At 40.0% G+C, this 21,590-nt stretch overlaps 1 protein-coding gene across 1 annotated transcript; it reads left to right on the top strand.

Annotated features, from left to right (window-relative positions):
- The first annotated feature begins 12,604 nt into the window (after positions 1 to 12,604).
- dldh (dihydrolipoamide dehydrogenase) lies at positions 12,605 to 20,244 on the top strand. The gene is made up of 14 exons (XM_058645539.1): positions 12,605 to 12,726; positions 13,852 to 13,927; positions 14,604 to 14,683; positions 14,839 to 14,907; positions 15,172 to 15,241; positions 16,248 to 16,348; positions 16,442 to 16,585; positions 17,012 to 17,113; positions 17,216 to 17,406; positions 17,515 to 17,685; positions 17,956 to 18,145; positions 18,549 to 18,686; positions 19,126 to 19,215; positions 19,990 to 20,244. Exons 1-14 carry the CDS (start codon positions 12,688 to 12,690, stop codon positions 20,053 to 20,055), a joined length of 1,527 nt encoding a protein of 508 aa, XP_058501522.1. The 5' UTR covers positions 12,605 to 12,687; the 3' UTR covers positions 20,056 to 20,244.
- Positions 20,245 to 21,590: the final 1,346 nt, after the last annotated feature.

The following is a 21,590-nucleotide window of genomic DNA, read 5'->3' as shown; positions in this document are numbered from 1 at the left end:
TGAATAAAGGGGGCAGAATGTAGAAAGACAGGTGCTTGAGCACCACCTGGTCCACATGGCTCCAACAAAGGAACATGAGCAGCAGAAGCAAAGGACGGTTTTTGATTTAATTTCCTGAGGATGTAGGTTCTGTTCTAATGAAGAAATGGGGTAATTTGGTGATTTTATAAAACACCTCCACTTAAAAAATTGTCAGAATTGCTTTGAAAAAATCTGGTTCCCAGTACAGATATGAAGCATTAAACATATTTATAAAAAACTGTCCTGTCTTAAAACAGTTATAATGTATTGTACAATGTTTTATCACTCAGTAAATTTGAATTGTCCTCCACAGAAGTAGTGGATAAAGGGTAAAGGTGCAGATTATTAAGACAAATGTGCTACACATATATTCCTTCCTTCACCTTCTTGTCTTGTAACAAATATTGTTCTCTCAAAAGAAGAAATAAAGAACCCAAACATGACTCAGCTAAATGCTGACTTTTATTTACATTTTTAAAGTTTTACTGTGCATAGTGAAGCATGCGATATAGAGGATTTGTGGATTGTATCGAATTCGACATTTTTATCTAATATCAGATCCAGTGATTTTGACCAGTACTGGACCAATGCTGATACTGACCAATACCAATTCCCGTCCCTACTTCTTGTAGTAATACTGGTTAACCTATGTTTTATGAAACACTTATGAAACATCGCCATTTATACAAAAATAAATAATACACATGTCCCAGCCCCATGATAAGATTATGGTGATATGATTTAAGAATGAGCAGTAGGGCATACAGGTAAACTTTTATCCATGCAGCATCAGCAGAGGAGTTTAAAAAGGAGTTTGTGACATCAGGTGCTGCGGTGTGAAGCAGCAGCTGGTGACTCTCAGCCCACAGACAGCGGGGAGTCATTAACACAACGGAAAAGAGTCATTGAGCGGAGCGGCGCAGAGTTTTTGAAGTGTGTGTGCGGCAGAGTTGGCAGGGCTGCTGACCTGCTGACCCCGGAGAGACGCGCACACCTCGCACTGAAATGGAAACCAAAACATCAGCGGTGACCCAGAAATTACAATTCACTCAGAGAATGTGGAACAAGAGTGTGTGTGTGTGTGTGTGTGTGAGAGAGAGAGAGAGAGCGACAGACAGACAGACAGACAGATAGATTATTAGATAGATAGATTCTGTTCTTAGCGAGGACATGCAAGGACACAGTGCATTCCCCAACCCCTTTACCCTTACCTTAACCATAACTTAATGCTTATCCCTAACCCTTAACCTAAACTCAACTCTTAACCTAACCCTAAAACCAAGTCTTAACCCTCAAAACCCCTTTAAGGTTGTGAGGACCAGTCAAAATGTCCTCACAAATATAGGTTTGGTTCAAAATCTGTCCCCACAGCCTTCTACAGGCACACACACACACATACACTGTTCACAGATGCTAAAAATACCAACAACCCCTGGCATTCCACCCTGGTCCACCCACTGCCTTGTGGTCGATTGTTCCTTAATCTATAATTATCTTATACGTGTTTTTACTGAACTAAAACATGATAATGCATTCGTCACCATCTTTGCCAGTATTACATGTGCTGGATTATCGTCCTGCAGAAAGTCTGAAGTTACTGCACATTTGTTGTCTTGGGACTATAGAGTGAAAGCTGCAAGGAATCCATGAGAGGAAAAACTCCAACAAACTTTACCTGCCGTCATATTTTTTATTTTCCTTCAGTTTTTTGATTCCCAGCTCACCAGAGCCTCGTTCATTTGCTTTGTGATTCACAGATGGTGCAACTTCCCTGTGTTGTTTCCTCTCAGACTCTCTGAGCCCTCACAAACTTTTAAGTGAATTTTCCCTCAGTTTGATTTCAACCACTGGTTTCGAGATCTTTTTTTTTTTTTTTTTAACCTCTCCACAAACGACCACTTCGCCCCCTTCTTTATTTGAGCGAATATATTTGCATAATTTACACTGGATTATCTTTAATTTATGCAGAAACTGCTTTCCACTTGTTAGGATGAATGTTTCCATGGAGGCTAATAAAATTAGTTGTACTCCCACAGAGCATCCATTCAGAGATTTTTTAAATACCTTTTTATTATTTCGAACTGTTCGCCATGACTTTTCTACAAACTACTGATTTTTCACTCCAACATGAGCCTGTGACCTGAAGTGATCTCCAGGAGAAGGCGAACAGGCCAGATTGCGAGAAATGTTTTATCACAAAGGAAAAAGCAGAAATCTGTTGAGTGGATTTTTACACTTTCAGACAGATTATTAAGAGAGAGCAGAAGGGAAACTTTTACAGACGAAATCAAACAGCCACTACAAGTGGATGTAGGTAGTGATTTTTGACTGTAGTGTTTGAAGACCAATTCCCCTCAGTGACATACTGAAACAGCACACTGCTGGAGTTGGAGAACCCAGTAGTGTGACTGATTGGTTATGGTGTGTTGCATGACTTTCGGCACCCAATTTATACAGGGTTTTGTGACCTCATTCACATGCAACATAATGGAGGTTTGTTGATAAACAAGTTTTGGACCAGGGCGGCTGCTCTGGTCAACCACTCACAATACCTAATCTTTGAGATGTGGTTTTAGGGGAAATGTCAGTCTACATTTTACGATGATGTAGCCAGTAGCTGCTTAAAGAGATGTCATCAATCATTTCAGCAGAAGGATTTAATGTTATGGGACAAAGCGGTATAGTCCTCCACATGTTATAATCAAGCAGAGGTTGAAGCTAGGTGATGACGCTGTCATAGAGCAGCTAAGCCTGCATACTGGTCTTTAAAATGTTTGATTCCTGTTTCTCTTTTCACATTTTATTTTTTATATTTTTGTGACCATTTTCTCTGGGTTCCCCAGTTCCCTCCCAAAATCCAACAAATTGCACACTCCAAATTGACCGTATAGGTGTGAGTGTGAGACTGGATGGTTGTTTGTCTCTATGTATCCCTGTGATGGACGCGTAACCTGTCCAAGGTGTACCTTGCCTTTCGCCCTCTGTGAGCTGGGATTGGAACTGCGACCCTCATGTGGAGGATAAAGCAGTAGAAGATGGATGATCTTTGACACTGACCACATGCTGTTTCCCTAAACATCACCACGACAATATGGTGCATAAGGCAAACCAAAACCAGTTATAATCAACATTGATAACAATGGAGGAAAATACTAAATCATAGTGATTCAATTGTTATCAGCTGAATCTAAATCTGCCCTCAGCTAGACTATGCTTTATAATTAAATGTAATTATGTATTTAAAAAAAAACAGAGCAGGCCCATATGCAGGCCCAAAATACAGGAATAAAATATAATATAGTTTTGTCCATCCAAACACTCCCAATAAAAACAGGCAGAATAAAAACAAAAATAATTTGGATAAACTGTTAGATTGACTGATTGTGTCCTGTCTCAGTACATCACACGTAGACAAATGATGTCTAAGTGTCATTCATGTATCAGAATGACACTTAGACATCAGCAGAACCACACACAGGCCCCGCCCTCGGATAACGTTACATGGGAAAAAGCAGCAGGCATAGAAATGACCGGACAACGACAAATCCCCCCGAGAAGGGAAGGTTCCCAGAGCATTTTCCAGGACATCAGATAAACGCTTCTCTGTGTTTATGCCTTTTTAACCTTTAGTTCTTGCAGAGCTTTGTGCTGTTTGTCAGCTCCACCCTGCTTTAAGTAAATGTTGGTAAGAAGGTTCACACACGGCGGATACTGAGAGCTCGGTGTGAGCAAGTTCAGCAGGCATGGAATTTACCCTTAAAGTAAAGGGATCCATAATATAATATCCTCCAAAATGTGATTGATATAAACAAGATATCAGATTTAAATGGATGTTTAAGTTTAATGTCTATAAGTTTGTTACACCTATGTGTATAAAGACTGTAAAAATGTCAGGAAGGTCTATTTATCAAATATTATTTGTAATTTTTTATCTTCTATATTGCTTACTGGTCTGTATCTTAAAATGATGGTGTCTGCCATTTGGGCGGAACTGTTTTTTAATGCTTGACACAATAATAAAAATATCAAAATTAATCATTCATAAAAGGAGAAAGAATAACAGTAGATCAAATAAGAAAAAGCCAAAGTAATGTAAAAACAAAAAGCAAGTGACGAAAGAAAGAAAAACAGCCAAGAGAGCAGAAGAGAGGAATAAGATAAAAGGAAGACATTTGACACAGCTCTTCACCGCTGCCTTCAGTTTTCATTGTAACTTCTTTCAGCTAAAGAAACATGAATATGTTATTTTATCGTTTAAAACCTTTAACAGCAGCAGCAGCAACATTAACTACACTGTCAGCCTCGTGATAATCCCCCACCCACTATCATTACATGGATTGAGGTAATGAGGTCATGTCACGCAGAACAGACTGGATGTCATTAAACATCCACCACCCCAACACCTCCCCGCTGCCTCTTCTGCACCAGCACAGCGGTCAGAGGTCAGACTCTGGAGCTGGTAACAGTCAGGAGGAAAGTTCACAGGCCTCCGAGCTTTCACTCGTCAAACCCACATGGCGCTCCTGTCACGTCACAGCGCGTTGAAGCGATCCATCGATCATATGGGCTGAGCTTACTGCAGAGAGTGCACAACCGAAACCACAGAAACAACACAAGTCAACTCCATCACATGCACTGAACTGAGGCAGGTACAGTAGTAGTAGTTTGTAGCAGCTGGCACTGGCACATTTGAAATGATAAATAAACAATACTATAGAGAATATTAATTTGCACTTAGTTTCATTTAGTTTTTCTTTCTGCCCTTCCCGCTTTCATGAGATGATGTGCAGTGTTTACCTATGACATTATTAAAGCTGTTGTGAGTTTGGAAACTCTCATTTTTCTTGTCAGGGTTCAGCTTGATTGTGACGCCTCTCTGACAGGGGGCAGGTGTGCAGGAGGACTTGCATTAAGTAGCATGCATTTACAGCTGCTGTCAACGGTGTTATTCACCAACAATCCCACTGACGTCACCCCTACACCTTGCCCCCTCTCACTTGGAACTGAGATACACAAGGTAGTGTTTAAAATCTAGCCCTGCGAGATGGGACACTCCGTCAAATACGTCATCGTGTAGGTAGACACTCAATTTTTACCAGAGATTCAACATTTTATGGAAAGAAACCAAAAAAAGGCTACTGTTAGCTGTTGTTATATGGCAATACTAATGTGGACTGTGGACATTGTTAAGTGCTTGTCTGCAGTGAAGTGTAAACATATCAGAAAACATCCTGGGAACACTGTTGGACCAGTTCATGATATGTACACGAGACTGTAATGCCCAAGGGTGAATTCAAGCACAGCCAGCAGCAAACAAAAATAAATACAAATAGACACAAACAACAGTTACAGTGACTGACAAGACAAAACAAGCAGCGACACAAATGACTCATTCAGAGCCATAATGGCAGCAACGACGACGAAAGCAGCTGCATGAATTCATCTGCTACAGTATAGGATGGCTGGGGTCAGCAAGAATTGTGCTTAGACACATTAATAGTCTAACCTGTTGTCGTTTTGGCCAACCCCTGAATACTATAGTAGTATTTTTCAACTCAAATAGGCACAAGTGTTAGTGAGGTTAGAGTTAAGGCTACAAAAAGACAGGGGTATTGTAGTTTGTAGTTGTAGTTTGTAGGTCATATCTTCAGACTTTACAAAATGCATTTTTTCATCTTCTTATGTGTTGTTGAGTCAAAGTTATGATTCATTTTAAATCGCATATTAAAAAAACAAACAAACGGGAGTATCAATAATCTTTGAACTGTGACGCATTTCCAAATTTCACAAATTCAATCCGATTCAAAGGTGTGTTTTATATAGTTGGTGAATTATTTTTCATCAGATTGTCTATGGGTTGTGCTGGAAAACAAAGGATACAAGGCACTCTATACTGTACATTCTTATCACCTCTGTATATAGGATCCTAGGACTAACTGAGTCATCGGCAAACATAATAATGTGCTCACCTGTATACTGACTCTGACAAGACTCGATATAGAGGACAAATAAAAGGTTAACCAACGAATCAGGCCTGGATCGATGTGCAAACTCTATCGTCATCCGCCAGCTAAAATATGTGGTTGAATGCAATTAAAAGCTGAGGAAAAATCCATCAAAACAACTTTGCAGTCTCAAGGTGACTAATTCTGTAATTCAGTTTGTTTCCTTGGATTCAGTTAAGCTGAGACAAAAATTCTCATAGCCGCCTGTTTGAAGTGTGCCTCTGTAGCCTCTCTACCCTTCCACCTCATCAACTATCAGGAACCCCTATGTGAACATGGGAACATACAAAACCAGAGGGGTGACGCAAGTGGTAGGGGCAAGGGGGTGAAATGGGGTTGAGTCTAAGTTTCTTCTGGATTTTACTGCAAACCACAGTGATGGCACAACACAACACAACACACAACAAGAGACACACTCGGTAGCGACGTTTAATGAAGGTGGAAATGCCTGATGGAGTACAAACAAGCAGTCTGTAACATCCATGACTTCAGCCAGACCTTGTTGATTTAGGTGATGGGAACCGGCCGCTCTGCGCTGCCTCCTACTTTGATGTTTGGTGGCCATTGTCGCCCAGGCTCTGGTTGGCTGTTTGCTGGGTTGGCAGCCATTGAACCTTTGCAAAGATTAACTGTTATTACCAGCGTCTTTGTGCATCCGGGCCGCTCTCTGCATACCAGCAATGAAACAACATGCTCCACTCCAGCCTCTCCACTGGAGGAGGCTTCAGAGAACAGCAGGTCTGATTCGCTTTTATCTGCACTTACTGACGAGAGTATAAGAGCACTAAGTGGTCTCTCAACTGACAACAAGTTCCTTTTTAGGAGAGAAGGGGTCCGATATGCACTGTATTAGCCCCAACCACAACACACACGTGCGCACACATGAACACAATGGAAAAACGTTCTATTTTGGGACAGACGGGGGTCACAGATCACCTTAATAAAGAGGCAGGAATGTGTTGAGCCACTCTTGTGTTCACTCCAACTATACCATCTCTGACTCTCTTCCTACAGTCTCCTGCAGCACTAATGAGCTGTGCATTCAGCTTTTCATTCACTCAGTCCTGTTTGTATTTAAAACACATGGTGCCCACTGCCAACACACGTGAACTCCGACCCCTGTATCACACAGCACATAGCCATGAATACCAGGTTTAATCTTTGTCTGTGCCAAAGGAGACAAACTGCAGACGTGTGAGGGCAATTTCGTCGCTTTACAAAAATCATAAATCACACTTGTCCAGCTGTCGGCTGTGAATTATGAAGTAACACAAATGTGCTCTATGTCAAAGTGTAAGTGTAGGTAAATGCAATTTGTACTTTTTAAATCAGATATTTCTTCAGCTGCATTGACTTATGCCACTAAAATGTACCCAGTATTTTTTGCGATAAAAATGAAACAAAAGGTTTTTTAAGGTATTGAATTCCAGGTTTGCATTTCTGTTCAGTGTAGTAGATTGGTTCAGTATAATGGATTTCTTTTTTTCTTATGTGCAAAATGGCTATACTTAGTCTCTTACTTAAACATCTTTTTTAGCATCACCACCAATGAGGTAATGTTTTTGGCCACATTATTTTTCGTCTTGTCTGTGAGAAGCTAACCCAGGACGTATGATATAGACCCATTTGGATGAATGGTGAGAAGAAGAAATGTAAGATTTAAAAAGAAAGAAAAAACAACAATCGGAGGCCTTAATGGAATTGTGTTCTCTCTGTGTGCTTAAACATCTAAAACGTTGTCTCACTGTGTTCTCATTGTACTCAAGCAGAATGTTTAATTAATAATTAGTGGTGACATCTGATCTTGCTCATTATTATTTATGTTGTGTTATGTTGTCTAAAGGGGTGAGTGATTAAAACCTGTCCACTCAACTTCAACTTCCAACAAGTAAAATGACCTACCTTTAGATAACAGAGTCAAAGTCTGTCTGCTCCACTTTTCTTTATCAAACACTTGTTTACTACACGCACGCACACACACACACACACACACACACACAAACCATAGCTAATTAGAATTGATCTGTGGTAGTTTTTAGTGTGTGACACAGAAACCTGTTTTGTGTTGACCACTCAGTTCCCTTCTCTGTCTGTTTCCTGCCCCACAGTTGTAGTAGGATAGTGTAGCAGAGAGCTGTAATGTCACCGTCTTTGACAGAGGTAAAGGGTTAATTAATGTTGCCATTATGTACTGTGGCGTTCACAGTTTTGCCCTAATGGACGTTTATCCTCTTAAGAGTTATACATTTAAAAAAAAACAGCTGGTTTGAAATTGTGAAAATTGAGAAAAGTGATGCAGATGATCCCTATAAAATGCCTAAGATTATAAGTTTTCCTATGGGTGCCCTTCCAATTAAAAAGTGCTGTTGTCCGGCGCAGTAAAAGGTTGTCCTTAGTGGAAATAATATTGAGTGCTGTAAAGAAAATGTCCATCTCAGAGATAGAAATTAATTAAACAATAACGTGTGGCAGTTCAGATAGAAGTCCACATAAAATTCAGTCCCCTGGGCCGGGCTGCCTTTGGCCCCAGTGCCATAAGTGTACTAGTGCACAGTAGGTGCCCTTTTAATTTTAGCCCCTGCCCATCCAAATGTCTGGGTACGCCACTGGTTTTGTCAAAAAGAAATATGTTAATTTCAAATGATGTAACTTTCACCTTCATGTTCCTCTAAGCGAAACCCATTGACAGAATTATCTCCTCAAAAGATAAAGCTGCTGTCAGCAATGTCATCTTTTGGCTAACTTCCTTTTTGCTATTGCCCTTTGTGCCTTTGGGGAGGGGGGTGGAGCATTTAATAAAGAGTTGTGGGATCTCAATTTTTTCCCCTTGATTTAGTGACCCAAAACCCATGTCATTTCTTTTTATCTTTTATATGTACAGTGAAAGCAACTTTCTGACAGTATTATGCATGTGCACTTTGTCTCTTCACCAGCAGGTGGAAACTGTGAGTCCACATCCTCCTCCATGTGAGAGATTTGGTTGTAAACGAGGCATAAATTCCCCCTAAACAGAACGATTTTTCAAAGCAGTGTTGGCTTTTTCTGAATAAACCTTCCCACTGGTGCAAAAGGAACTGTTTGCTGGCAAATTGTAGCACAACAGAGCCACCTGTCAGAGTGGCCAGCCAGCAGAAATTCACCTCAATGCCTTCAGAAAGCTGCTTAATGTGTGTCCTGCCTGCAACTGAGGGAGGAGGGAAGGAAAAAACCCTTAAAGAAAAAGGGTCCACAAATCTCAAGCTCTAACTCCAAGTTTCCTAGCAACTCTCTGGATCTGCTTTTTTTTTTTATTCAGAAAAAAAATCTTTTTACACAAAGTTGGATTTTGTTTATTATTCATTCATTTACTTATTTTATTAGATGAATGCTGGAGTGTTTTTGTCACACAAGTTCCTGTTTGTGAGCATAATCCCTTGAACTTAACATCCAGCTGCATACACAATGAATTTTCAGCAGCAGCATTTGCTGCAGCATTTGCATGTGCTGTTTATCCACTGTAATCTCTCTTTCTTCCTCAGACTTGTTGAATCTTAAACCTCACAGCCACTCCAAACAGCTGCCCCCCACCTCTGCCCCCGCCTCACACTCCACCCCTTCTCCCCTTGCAAGAAAAGGCCAAGACAAAAGCATGAATGCATAATTAATATAGTGAAGCTGCACTTTTAATTGTTGCCGGTCTTCAAAGTTGCCCAGTGGCATTGTCTCTCGGTTCGGGCCGGCTGCTTCCGATGGCAGAGCCTCATTCAGGCTCTTTTAGGGCCCGAGGGCTGCAGAAACACAGGCAGACAACAGCTCCAAGCTCGCCTCTTTTCTCAGGGTGTCTGCATGCACAATGGACTTCCATAGCCTGTACACAAAAGAGGCTGGTGCATGAAAAAAAACACCCAAATTCAATGGCATTCCACTCCACAATGCGGCCCGAGAATATGTGCCTCTCCCTCTTTCCCCCCCTCCCTTTTCTTTTTCATGGCTGGGTGATGTACTAGGATGATGTGTGAGGATCATGAAGAGATACATTCCTCCATCAGAACAAAACAGGTTTGTTATGATATTTCAATTAAAAGAAGAAGAAAAAAAATGACAGACAGATCATCACAGACGATAGGTTGATGATATGTGTTGTTGGTTTCCCACTTAACTCATTTTAGCAATTAACGTTACACCGGGTAGGATTTGGTGGCATCTAGGGGTGAAGTTGCATATTGCACCTAAATGAATACCTTTTTATTCATTTTTAGGTGATAATTAATAAATGAAAACAATTAGCTAAAGCGTTAAGCTTAAACTGCTCATTATGATAATAAAACTGATTGCACATTGCAATGGCAACATAATACAACACTGCATGTTCATATGTATCCACTACAATGCTTCTTTTATCTGTTATTCTCTACCCCATAGTGTCCACACATTCATCTGATATCTACACATGGTGGTATTTATAACGACACAGCACCAGCTCTAAAGATAAGCACCAGTGTCCGTCTTGACAGTGACCAAATGTGCCAAAGAGGATGCTCATAAGTGTGCAGTGTGAATTTCAACCAAGCAATTCATACTTTTACGTCATGAAATGAGCACAAACCCTTTTTTTTTGTCTCCACGTGGAGCAGCTACAACAGCCAAATTAACATATCAGTATAATCAATCAGTCAACTTACTTTTTACTTTGGCTTGTGTAATTGATGGACTTCACCAATGTGGGTACGTGAACAGATGTTTCTATATAGCTTTCATACTGAGGACACACACAGACTCCCTGTACCATGACCTTAACCATCACAACCAAATGCTGTAACTTAACTTTGACTAACTCTAACATGAATCTTATTCTAGTCCCAACCCTAAAACCAGTGACAGTGAGGATCAGCCAAAATGTCCTCATAAAGATATTTCCATACAAATACACAGACACTAGTGCTGATCAGATGGGATGACACTCCCCTAACTCATCTTCTGTGTGGGGTTCCAATGGGTGAAGAAGGGTAAGTTAGGAGTCAGACAGCAGCAGCAGGGGGAGGTGAGGTGTCAGGGTTGCTCCACTATAGTCGGGATCCACACTGAGCCTCATTGGCACACCAGCCAGCAACTTACAACCTTGAAGGCCACTGGGTGCCACAAAGGGCCAGGAAGAGCCGAGCCGGGGTAACATCACCAACACCCACAGCCTAATCCTCCTGCCCCGTACATCTGCGCTGGGCCCATTTCAAAAGCCAAATATCCCCCCACACCCCCGTCCTCCTCCTCTTCCCCTTCTAAATTCCTCACTCCTCCCCATCATGCACCACGTCTTTTCTTTTCTTTCAGTGTTATTCTGCAGCAGGAGAAAGGACGAGCTTTTGTAGTGGCCATAGTGTCACACAGACGCAAGACCTGAGGCTGCCAGTCATCAAATGGAAGCTCTCTCTGGGCTTTTCACAGCGCTCACTTTGCTCATGTCGACTTGGGGAAAGAGGGGGAAACTCTTATTTTAGCTTGTGAAAAGGCTCTAGACGGGGACATGAAGGCAAGCTCTTCACATCGGGCACTATTGACTTTGAAAGCCCGTGTTTCTTTGAGAGTAGTAGGGAGTGTTTTCTGGGATGTTGGCATCAGGTTTTAATTGAATTCAACTGTCAGCAGGTCTCAAAGGGGCCCAATCTGGATGTGTTTCACAAGATAAACTTGATATGGACACTCACTTCTGGGATCTTGTTGAAGTAAACCAGAGACAAACATAAAAAAGGTCAAAGGGCTTTGGGCTTCAATGGCTGCTGCTGTCATTTCGGTTATTTCAGAGTTGTAGGTCAATAAATAAATTATTCTAAAAACTGAAGTAAGGGAATCCAGAAAAACCATTTGTGAGAAAATAAAGTACTATATGTCCCAGTCCCTGTTCGCTTCAGTGGAATATAACTTCCTGTGAAAAGTGATCCATCGCCGTAGAGTTATGGCCTGAATAGATAAACAATGAGCTGAAACTGACTACAATGCTCCACAAAGCTGAGGGAAGCTGTAGATGCAGCTGATAATTCCCCCTATGAAACTATCACACTATTGTAACTTACAATGACATTTTACTTGGAGTGATTATAAAACAAAAAGCATTCACGGTCCAATAATGGAAGGAAATCTGCTGTCATCCAATAACAAACACTACATGGTACATTAGATAATTTAAGGGAACGTCAAGGTTTAGTTTTGTTCAGTTGTGTTTGAGCAGGTGATAAGTTGTAGTTGGACGCCCTCCAGTGACAAGTATCATGAACTGCAATGTAAAAATACGTCCTTCGTGGTGTGACTGATAATTCAGAAATATGCTTTATTTATTCATGAAACAAGTAATAAATAAAAAAAATAGTTATGAACATTCAGCTTGACAGATAATTGACAGCTGGCAGAAGCTGATAATCACATAAAAAGCTAATTTGATATGGCTTAAAATATTTTAAGAATTCTGTTGAGCTCTACTGTGTGAGTGCTAGGCATAATAAAATACAATGTAAAATGATTGTGCATCAAAGAAACTTCATCCAAAAACTTACCTTTGTAGTCACATACGTCATTAAGAGGCGACGCCTGTGCGTGTTGTCTGGAGTGTTACTGTGCATGCGCAACCTCGGGAGTCCTTGGCTGGTTAGCTTGCTGTAGGTGACTGAACCTGGGAAGGGACACCAACAAGATGCAGAGCTGGACTCAGTTATACCGCTCTCTGGCCACGGTAAGCACAGATCGTGTTAACCCACTGTCTTGCGTGTGTTGTCCGGATGAGTTTCAGAATGATCTCATTAGCCGGAGGTGCCGAGGATACTGTTGTTTTCACATTCGCCTCTTGGGCCTAGTTAGCGTGTCAGCTAACTCCAGTTCGGTGACGGAGACGAACCCACCACCAGATTCCAATGGGAAAAACTGCGATTAAGACATGTTGTGGTTACTGCTAAATAATACATGTTACACAATACGTGATTTATATTAAATCTTATTTTCTAAGTCTACCTGTTTGTCTCGGCTTTATTGAAGTTAATCAAAAGTCCAGTCGAAATCACGACATTTATTGTAGAAAACAGAACGGGGCGACGTTAGCTAACAAATGAGAATGTTGAGATAGGTTGCATATGTGTGCTCGTAATAAAAGGTTCTTATGACACTACACAGATGAGTAGATGCATTCAATTGTCTTCTATTCAGTTTAACTCTATGTTAGCACACCAAGCTAGTTAGCAGGGGTTACCAAACTTTTTACTGTGACGCATAGCGAAAATTCAGAAACTAAACATCTTGTTTAACAACTTACTGATGTTACTGAATATAGATTACATTGGTCACTGATAGCCAGCACTGGCACTGTCGACATATATCATATTGAACGTTTAAATGTTATTGCGACATGTTGGCATCCTGCTCATTCAGCACTGAAAAACCTTATGACACCTCTGCAGAAATAAATGTCTATACAAAACCCATAGAGACGTTTAGTTTTCTTTATCTCTTTAACTGTGATGTTGATTGTGTTAGTTTCAAACGTTGCATCTTTTAAAAAATAATCTGTTTTCAGTGCAACTCCTATAGCACAAAGACAGCTGACCACAAACAAGAGATCTCTTGGACATGCAACTGGTGTGATTACTTTGCCTTTGGTTGGTTTTATAAATGTAATCTCATAAGAAATCTGAATTGTCAAATTGTCACCATAATGGGCTGGGAAGCCATGGGTATAATTTCTTTTTAATCTTGAATGAGATCATCATGTATGAGTGTAAATGAACCTGTAGTCAGTAAAGCTAATTTTCACCTAAATTACAGTATGTATTTTAACACTGTCTTGGGTGTTTTGTTTGACGCGCAGCGGAGCCACCAGCTTCCCTGCAAACTGCACGGAGCTACAACTGTATCTGTCAGAACTTATGCTGACAAAGCAGCAAGTAAGACATCTGTAATCTTATCACCTTGTTTTCATTAGTAACATTCTTGTATGAACTTTAGCCACATGTTTTATAGTTGTCTCCAGTTAGGCTGATATGGGATCTACTTATTATATCTGGCATTTCTTTAACATGTCTGAATTTGTTAAAAAAAAAAGAAGAAGATAATCACAGATTCTTAGTCCTTCTGAGACACTGAGTTATTCTGCATTCATACTGATAGATAGATAGATAGATAGATAGATAGATAGATAGATAGATAGATAGATAACTTTATTTATCCCAGAGGGGAAATTAGGTAATCGTAGCAGCGGTACAAATAAGTCACAAAAAGTCTACAATACAATGAAATTAAAAATGAAATTAAAGACATTGCAATACACAATGAGCCAAAACTATAATATACAACAGATGGATAAGGATAATAGATGGATATCTGGAAAAATATATCATGTGACTAGGCCCAGTACACATGCTGGTGTAAACAGGAAGCGAATATGTGCATTTATTTTTATTGTAAAGATTCAAATGTTCACATTTCATATGGGATGTGTTGATCTCCTGCGCCTATATCAGCCCAGATCAGAACTAAAACAGATTTTGATTGTGTAGTTTAATTCAGGGTGTCTATCTGTATTTGTCCGTTTTTAAAAGTTGGTGTGTTGCCTCTCTGTAGTTGACGCAGACCTCACAGTTGTCGGCTCTGGACCAGGTGGTTACGTCGCTGCCATCAAAGCAGCACAGCTCGGCTTCAAAGTAAGACCACCTCACTGAGAGCTCACAAATGCGTTCCGTTTCTTTTTATTTAACTGTTATGGAACCACAAGTACAAAGTGGGTGGGAATAATACCTGCTTTTTAAAGTAGCAGAAACATTAATGCATCATGTAAAACCTGTGTTTCCTTCAACAGACAGTATGTGTGGAGAAGAATCCTACACTAGGTGGAACCTGTCTGAATGTCGGCTGCATCCCCTCAAAGGTAATGAAGTGCTTTTTGTTATAATCTAAATGCTGTTTAGAAATTCTGCAATTAAGATTATTTTTTATCATATACGTATGTGTCCTTTACAGTAAAACAGTAACAGTCATTGCCCGGTGTTTTGAATGCTTATTTGTCCATATCGGTGTCATTTTCTGTAAGAAAAGTTGGTTTCCTCTTCTATAATAAGTCGACTGTTGTTGATCTCGAATGGTGTAATTGCTGCATTTTTAATTGCAGTTCATTGATATTTTGTGTTTGCAGGCTCTGTTGAACAACTCCTATTTTTACCACTTGGCTCATGGCAAGGACTTTGAAAGCAGAGGCATTGAAAGTAAGAGGCCACACTGGACTTTAAAGGGACATTTTTCAATCCAGACACTTATGATGCTGCCAGTTTGAGAATTGTTGCCTGGCAGATTTAAAGATGAAGGAGTTGTTGTTTGGCATGGATCAGAAGTTCTGTATAAGTTTCCCACAGTTTAATTTTTGTTTTAGAATTTATTTTCTGACAGTTGATAATCCTGTCAATGTAGTTTGTTGTTATTACAGACGTGTCCAAAATCTGGCCCACAGGCTAATAATTAATCAAGGTCAGGTTTTATATGGCTGATGGCTTTTGTCCTAAAGTTATTAATTTATAGACATCTGACACTGTCAAACTGACAATTATTGAATCTCATATGTGTGAGTTACAATTTTTCTTATGATCTAAGGAGGGTGGCAGTACATGCTGCTCTCTCTGGCTATGTTAGTGACCCCTGCAGTCAATGACACATGCTGTCAGGTCAACTATCATGGCTACTGCAATTTAACATTGTCATCAATGACATTTCTTTATTGGAATCTCTTATTAAATGGTCATGTTGCTTATAGTTAGTTAGTTAGTTATTTCAATAGTAAGTCATGTGTAAGTTGTTATGCAGTGCTTTGTGTGCATCTTTGTATGTAATACAGGGGTTACAGTTGGCTAATAGGTATTTTCACATTATTGAATTTAAAAGTATTATGTTGTGCCATTTTCACAGTTCTTTAACATTGACAAAATGTTAATAACAACCTACACCACAGATATTATGTGTATGGCCACGCACTGAGCCGTAATACTCAAACGTTAACGGTGGATTTTGATGATCATTTCTTTGGGTGTAGTTTATGACCCATTGACGAAATAAAAAGATTTTGGTTGTGATCTTTTCTTAAGCATCCAAGATAGGGGAGTGTATTTTTACTGCAAGAAGTGAGTGGCCTAGGAGAAGCTTTGCACTCTGCAAGTGCTACTATTTCTAGGTCATAACTACCAGTTGGAGCAGCTTTAGATTCAAATCTCTGTGTCTCAGTCTCAGGCATCTCGTTGAACCTGGAGAAGATGATGGCTCAGAAGAGCGGTGCGGTCAAAGCACTAACGGGAGGAATCGCACATCTATTCAAACAGAACAAAGTCAGTCTTCTCTCTTCATTTTGTTTGTCTCTTATTTGCATTTTATTTAGAACCACAAGTGTTGGTGTTTACAGCATGATGTCCCTCACCCAGGTGACCCATGTTAATGGTTTTGGGAGGGTGACGGGTAAGAACCAGGTGACGGCCACAGCAGAAGACGGCAGCGAGCAGGTCATCAACAGCAAGAACATCCTCCTTGCCACTGGCTCCGAGGTCACACCCTTCCCTGGAATCCAGGTACAGCTGAGTTTTAATCACATCAATAGGTGTTGAAAAATGTAAAATATAGAAAATACGGAATATTCTGGATCATTAACTAGAATGTGATTTATTTATTTATTTATTTTTTAAAAAGGTTTAGAAAAAAAAGAGTCATATTTACAAAAAAACATGGATAAATAGATTTTACTGTGAACTGGATGAGACACATCTGTCGTCAAGACTAAATTCTCTGATTGTGGAACACAATGTCCAACTCATGGTTCATGTTAAAATTATTATGGCTTAGTTTTTATGGCCATTTGTCAAAAAACAACACATTTCTTTATGCCTAGTATATAATATCAACTTAACAACCAAATATTCAGTTGGAAAAACATGAAAAAGAAATGTTTAATGTGCTGTTATAACATTGTTTAATGTTTTTTGTTTCTCTGTCTTTAGATTGATGAGGACACCATCGTATCATCAACGGGAGCTCTGTCTCTGCCAAAAGTGCCAGGGGAGATGATTGTGATTGGAGCTGGAGTCATTGGAGTGGAGCTGGTCAGCCACAACAACAAACACATTCGTGACCTCAGCTTTAAGTTCTGTTTCGGAGCACTTGAATCTGTAGCCTGACAAAATGTGCATCCTCCTGTCCTTCAGGGGTCAGTGTGGCAGCGTCTGGGCTCCAAGGTCACGGCGGTGGAATTCCTGGGCCACGTTGGCGGCATGGGCATCGACATGGAGATCTCCAAGAACTTCCAGCGTATCTTACAGAAGCAGGGCCTCAAGTTCAAGCTCGGCACCAAAGTCATGGGAGCCACCAAAAGGCCGGACGGCAAAATCGATGTGGCGTTAGTACAGTTTCCCTGAAGCTACTGACTTTTGAAATGTACATTCTGTGGGGTCTGCATATTTTATGACCAGTTTGTAACTGCATTTGTTTATGTTTGATGTTTCAGGGTGGAGGCAGCAGCTGGAGGGAAGAATGAAACACTGACCTGCGACGTGCTGCTGGTGTGTATCGGCAGACGACCATTCACCCAGAACCTCGGTCTGGATTCCGTTGGCATCGAGCTGGACAACAGGGGGCGCGTCCCTGTCAACAACCGCTTCCAAACCAAAGTACCCAGGTACCACAGAACTCATGGTGACTCATGTTAAGAACCTGTGAGTGACAGTCTGAGCTGTGAGCAGTTGTTGTTGTTATAACACTTTTATTCACATGATCGATTGTGTAGCATTGTGTGTCCTTCACGTGACATAGCATGAGAAACACTATTAACTGAAGGTATTTCCATTAATAAAATAAAATGCAGAATCTTTTAGTTAATTTCTTTTTTCAATTTACTCTCCATTCAATAAATGACATTTCAGTGGCTCTTTCTATCTCTCTTCCTCAGTATTTATGCAATTGGGGATGTGGTAGCCGGGCCGATGTTGGCCCACAAAGCTGAGGACGAGGGCATCATCTGTGTTGAGGGCATAGCCGGTGGTGCCGTGCACATTGACTATAACTGTGTTCCCTCCGTCATCTACACTCACCCAGAGGTGGCCTGGGTGGGCAAGACAGAGGAGCAGCTCAAAGAGGAGGTGAGTGAATGAGGAGCAGGGCGATGGTCATTTTTATTGCTTATTTGTTTTTTATTCAAATGTGACATACACCTGGTGAATCTAAATCCAGAATTACTTATTTTTATCTCTGTTTTTGGTCTCCACCATCTCCTTAGGGAAATATGTGTTACTGTAGCTTCTAAATGATCCATAATGTTCTACAGCTGCTCGTCTATCTGTGTTTTTCTACAGACAGTCGTGAGTTTTTCTTTAAAAGCAACAATGAGAGCAGTGACCGTGAAACGCGTCACATCTTTGTTCATGTGGAGGAGATGAAAACAAATGTTACCCTGCAAACATTGAATATCTACTCTGTTGTTTTCTGTGCTGAGCATCCACCACCAGTGTTTCACAAACTCCGTCCACCTCCTCTGCTCCACAGGGCGTCCCATACAAAGTCGGCAAGTTCCCCTTTGCAGCCAACAGCCGAGCTAAAACCAATGCCGACACCGACGGCCTGGTGAAGATCCTCGGCCACAAGGAGACAGACAGAATGTTGGGAGCGCACATCCTTGGATCTGTAAGACTTTCATCCCACACTGCAAACATGTAACATGCACACATGTTTGTTAAATATAACAGCATATAACAATATTGGGGAAATATAACCGATGCAGAGTCGAGACGTAAAGTTAAAGTTCACCCAGGTCTCTTTTTTTTAAAGCTTTAAAGAGCTGTTGTAGAGCTGCCTGATTTGTTTATTGTATACGCGTGACTTAAACCAGCCTACTGTAGTTCCACCAATCCCAGAACTGAGATAAAGCACTTGACTATAGAGACAAGTTCATTGTTTGAGGCAACAACAAGGTGGTGCTTTCTTAAAATCTTCAGACATACATTCCTGTATAGCTTTTCCAAGATTTTGTTTTAGAAATTAGGGGAAGAATAAATGTCCGCAGAATTATGTCAAACATGAAACAACAACAAAAAAAACAACAAATCTTTTTGTTTCTCTGCAGGGGGCAGGAGAGATGATCAATGAAGCTGCTCTGGCCATGGAATACGGCGCCTCCTGTGAGGATATCGCCAGAGTCTGCCACGCACATCCCGTATGTAACGCACACACACACACACACACACATTCAACAGAATCTAACACATGGCTGGAACATACACACTCTTTGAATTGTGTTTCTCAGTGTTAATGTTAACATATCAAGCTGTAATACAAGAAATATTCTTTATTTAATTTAAGTGAGTAACGCATTCATTGTGTGATGGCATTTACTTTAACTTTCACTCCACAAATTCAAGACACTGGCTTAAGTCAAACCTGATTCTACATGTACAGGTCTTTCTCTCCTTCTGTATATTAGTCATATTTGTATATTGTTACTGGTTTATAGACCTTGTATTCTATACTTATTCTGATTCTATACTTAAAGGTATTTGTCCCCATCAAATGAACAGCTTCAAACAGAAATAGACTGGAAAATCTTCTTTTATGTAATAATTATTGACAATATTTCATTATTTTGTTAACCTCAGATGACTAACTGGTCAGGATGGGACTATTAAAATATGTTCTATATGTTTCCCAGATCAGGAATATAAATTAAATTTACTGCCTTATCTTAGACAGATATTGCTTTTGTCAACTAAGTTGTAAAGTCTCAGTTATATTTATTCTAGATTAATCCGCAAAATACTTAATTGTGTGGACTATAAAATTTAGAAATAAGTGTCACATGTCACATGCCAATCTCGATTAAAGGCAAAAATGCTTGAAAATACCAACAAAGATTGGACTGACTCAGACTGACCCTCTCTTCCTGGGCTTTTTCTTTGCTCCTCTCTCCTTCTACTGTGTGTCTGTCCCACAGACGGTGTCGGAAGCCTTCAGAGAAGCAAACCTGGCTGCTTCCTTTGGCAAAGCCATCAACTTCTGATCCGCCTGCCGCTGTCGCACCTTCAGTGTACATAACGGAGGAGAAATGGGAAGCTGTGTTTGCGTCCCGATCTTCATCCAGCCCTTTGGGATCCTCTGTGCTCTCCAACACTTAACCATATTTAGATTTTTATGTTATTTAAATGTTCTCGGCAAAACAATAAAGGGGGAATTGGGCAGTAAACAAACACTGGCTGCAGATCAGTCGTCTTGTTTTCTAAACACGGTTTTTAAGATCCAAGCACAGCATATTATTTACAGGACATAGAGATATAAATATTATTTTGGACTGGTGGTTGTTGTTTCTCTTGTAAAGGAAGATGGAAGACATGTTTGTTTTATTCATGTTTTTTATTTTACATTGTGAGATCAAGATGACAGACATGAGAGGGAATCAGTGCAGCAAATGAGACTTTAATGACTTGGGTCTGGGACACAAGTGCAACGTGATTCAGCGTTTGTGCGTACAGAGCAGAGAAAGTGTGTAAGTGTTTCCTGCTCTGATGACCACACTTTTCGAAAGGACCCATAACAACCAATAAATGCAGCATCTATTGAGTAAAAATAGTGTTCGGAAAACGTTTTGTTTAAGAGTTTATTTTCAGTACATTAACACTGTCCTTCGAACAAAACCAATACTATGATGTGTCAATTTAGCCCTTGTAAAAAAACAGTCAATGTAACAGTAGCTGATATCTTCAAAATGATGGGTTGAAGTGTGGACTTTCACGGTGTAGTACTTTGGACACAGCCTGTGTATTTTTCATGTTGTACAAGTGGAATTTATAAAAGATGATAAATGCTAGACTTAGAATTCAAACACTGAAATACCATGAAAAGTGCCCTGGCCTGTACAATAAATAATTCTGAGTGCAGCTCAAGACTTATTTTATTGGCCACTTAAAAAGCATACATACAAACATTTATTTTAAGTTAATTGGATTTCCAGAAAGGATTCTTGGATTTTTGGGCACACATTACATAATATGCTTATTTTATGATTTGCAGCTAAAAGTTTTCCAGTTCTATCTCCCACCACCAGGTGGCACTGTTTCATGACACTGGAAATTTTTTTATCTACTGGCTGATTAAAAAACAACATATAAAATAAAATAAATGGATAAGACATAAGACACTCAGTACAGGGATCTTTTTCAGTGTAAGCTTATAGAGCATCTAAATTGGGGTCTCAATCACACCCGGGGGCCACTGAGTGTCTATAGTTTGGTCAGTCGGAGGCCGGTCAAGTGAAAAAAGTCAACCCTTATGAGAAAAAGACATCAAAATAACAATATTAACAATGATATTTCATGGAATTTAAAAAGAAACCTTGTTTTGATATGGAAACAATAGATAATTCACAATATAAACACACTTATGATGTATCTATTGATAAATAAGAAATAAGTAATTATAAATTGATATTAAGTGGTGGAAATTGATTTAGGGGCTGCAATTTTGAGACCTCTGACTTAAGAAATCTACATAATACATCTTCCAATATACTGTACATTTTGCACTAATATCCTGCTACTG

Source organism: Solea solea, chromosome 12 (assembly GCF_958295425.1).
Source record: "Solea solea chromosome 12, fSolSol10.1, whole genome shotgun sequence".
NCBI lineage: Eukaryota > Metazoa > Chordata > Actinopteri > Pleuronectiformes > Soleidae > Solea > Solea solea.
The sequence above is the reverse complement of the archived record's forward strand: the minus strand, read 5'-3'. Positions and strand labels throughout refer to the sequence as shown.

Coding starts and splice junctions, on each gene's coding strand:
- dldh (XM_058645539.1), top strand. CDS start 12,688: ATGCAGAGCTGGACTCAGTTATACCGCTCTCTGGCCACG. Junction 12,727..13,851: donor TATACCGCTCTCTGGCCACG/GTAAGCACAGAT, acceptor TTTGACGCGCAG/CGGAGCCACCAGCTTCCCTG. Junction 18,146..18,548: donor AGGAGCAGCTCAAAGAGGAG/GTGAGTGAATGA, acceptor TCTGCTCCACAG/GGCGTCCCATACAAAGTCGG.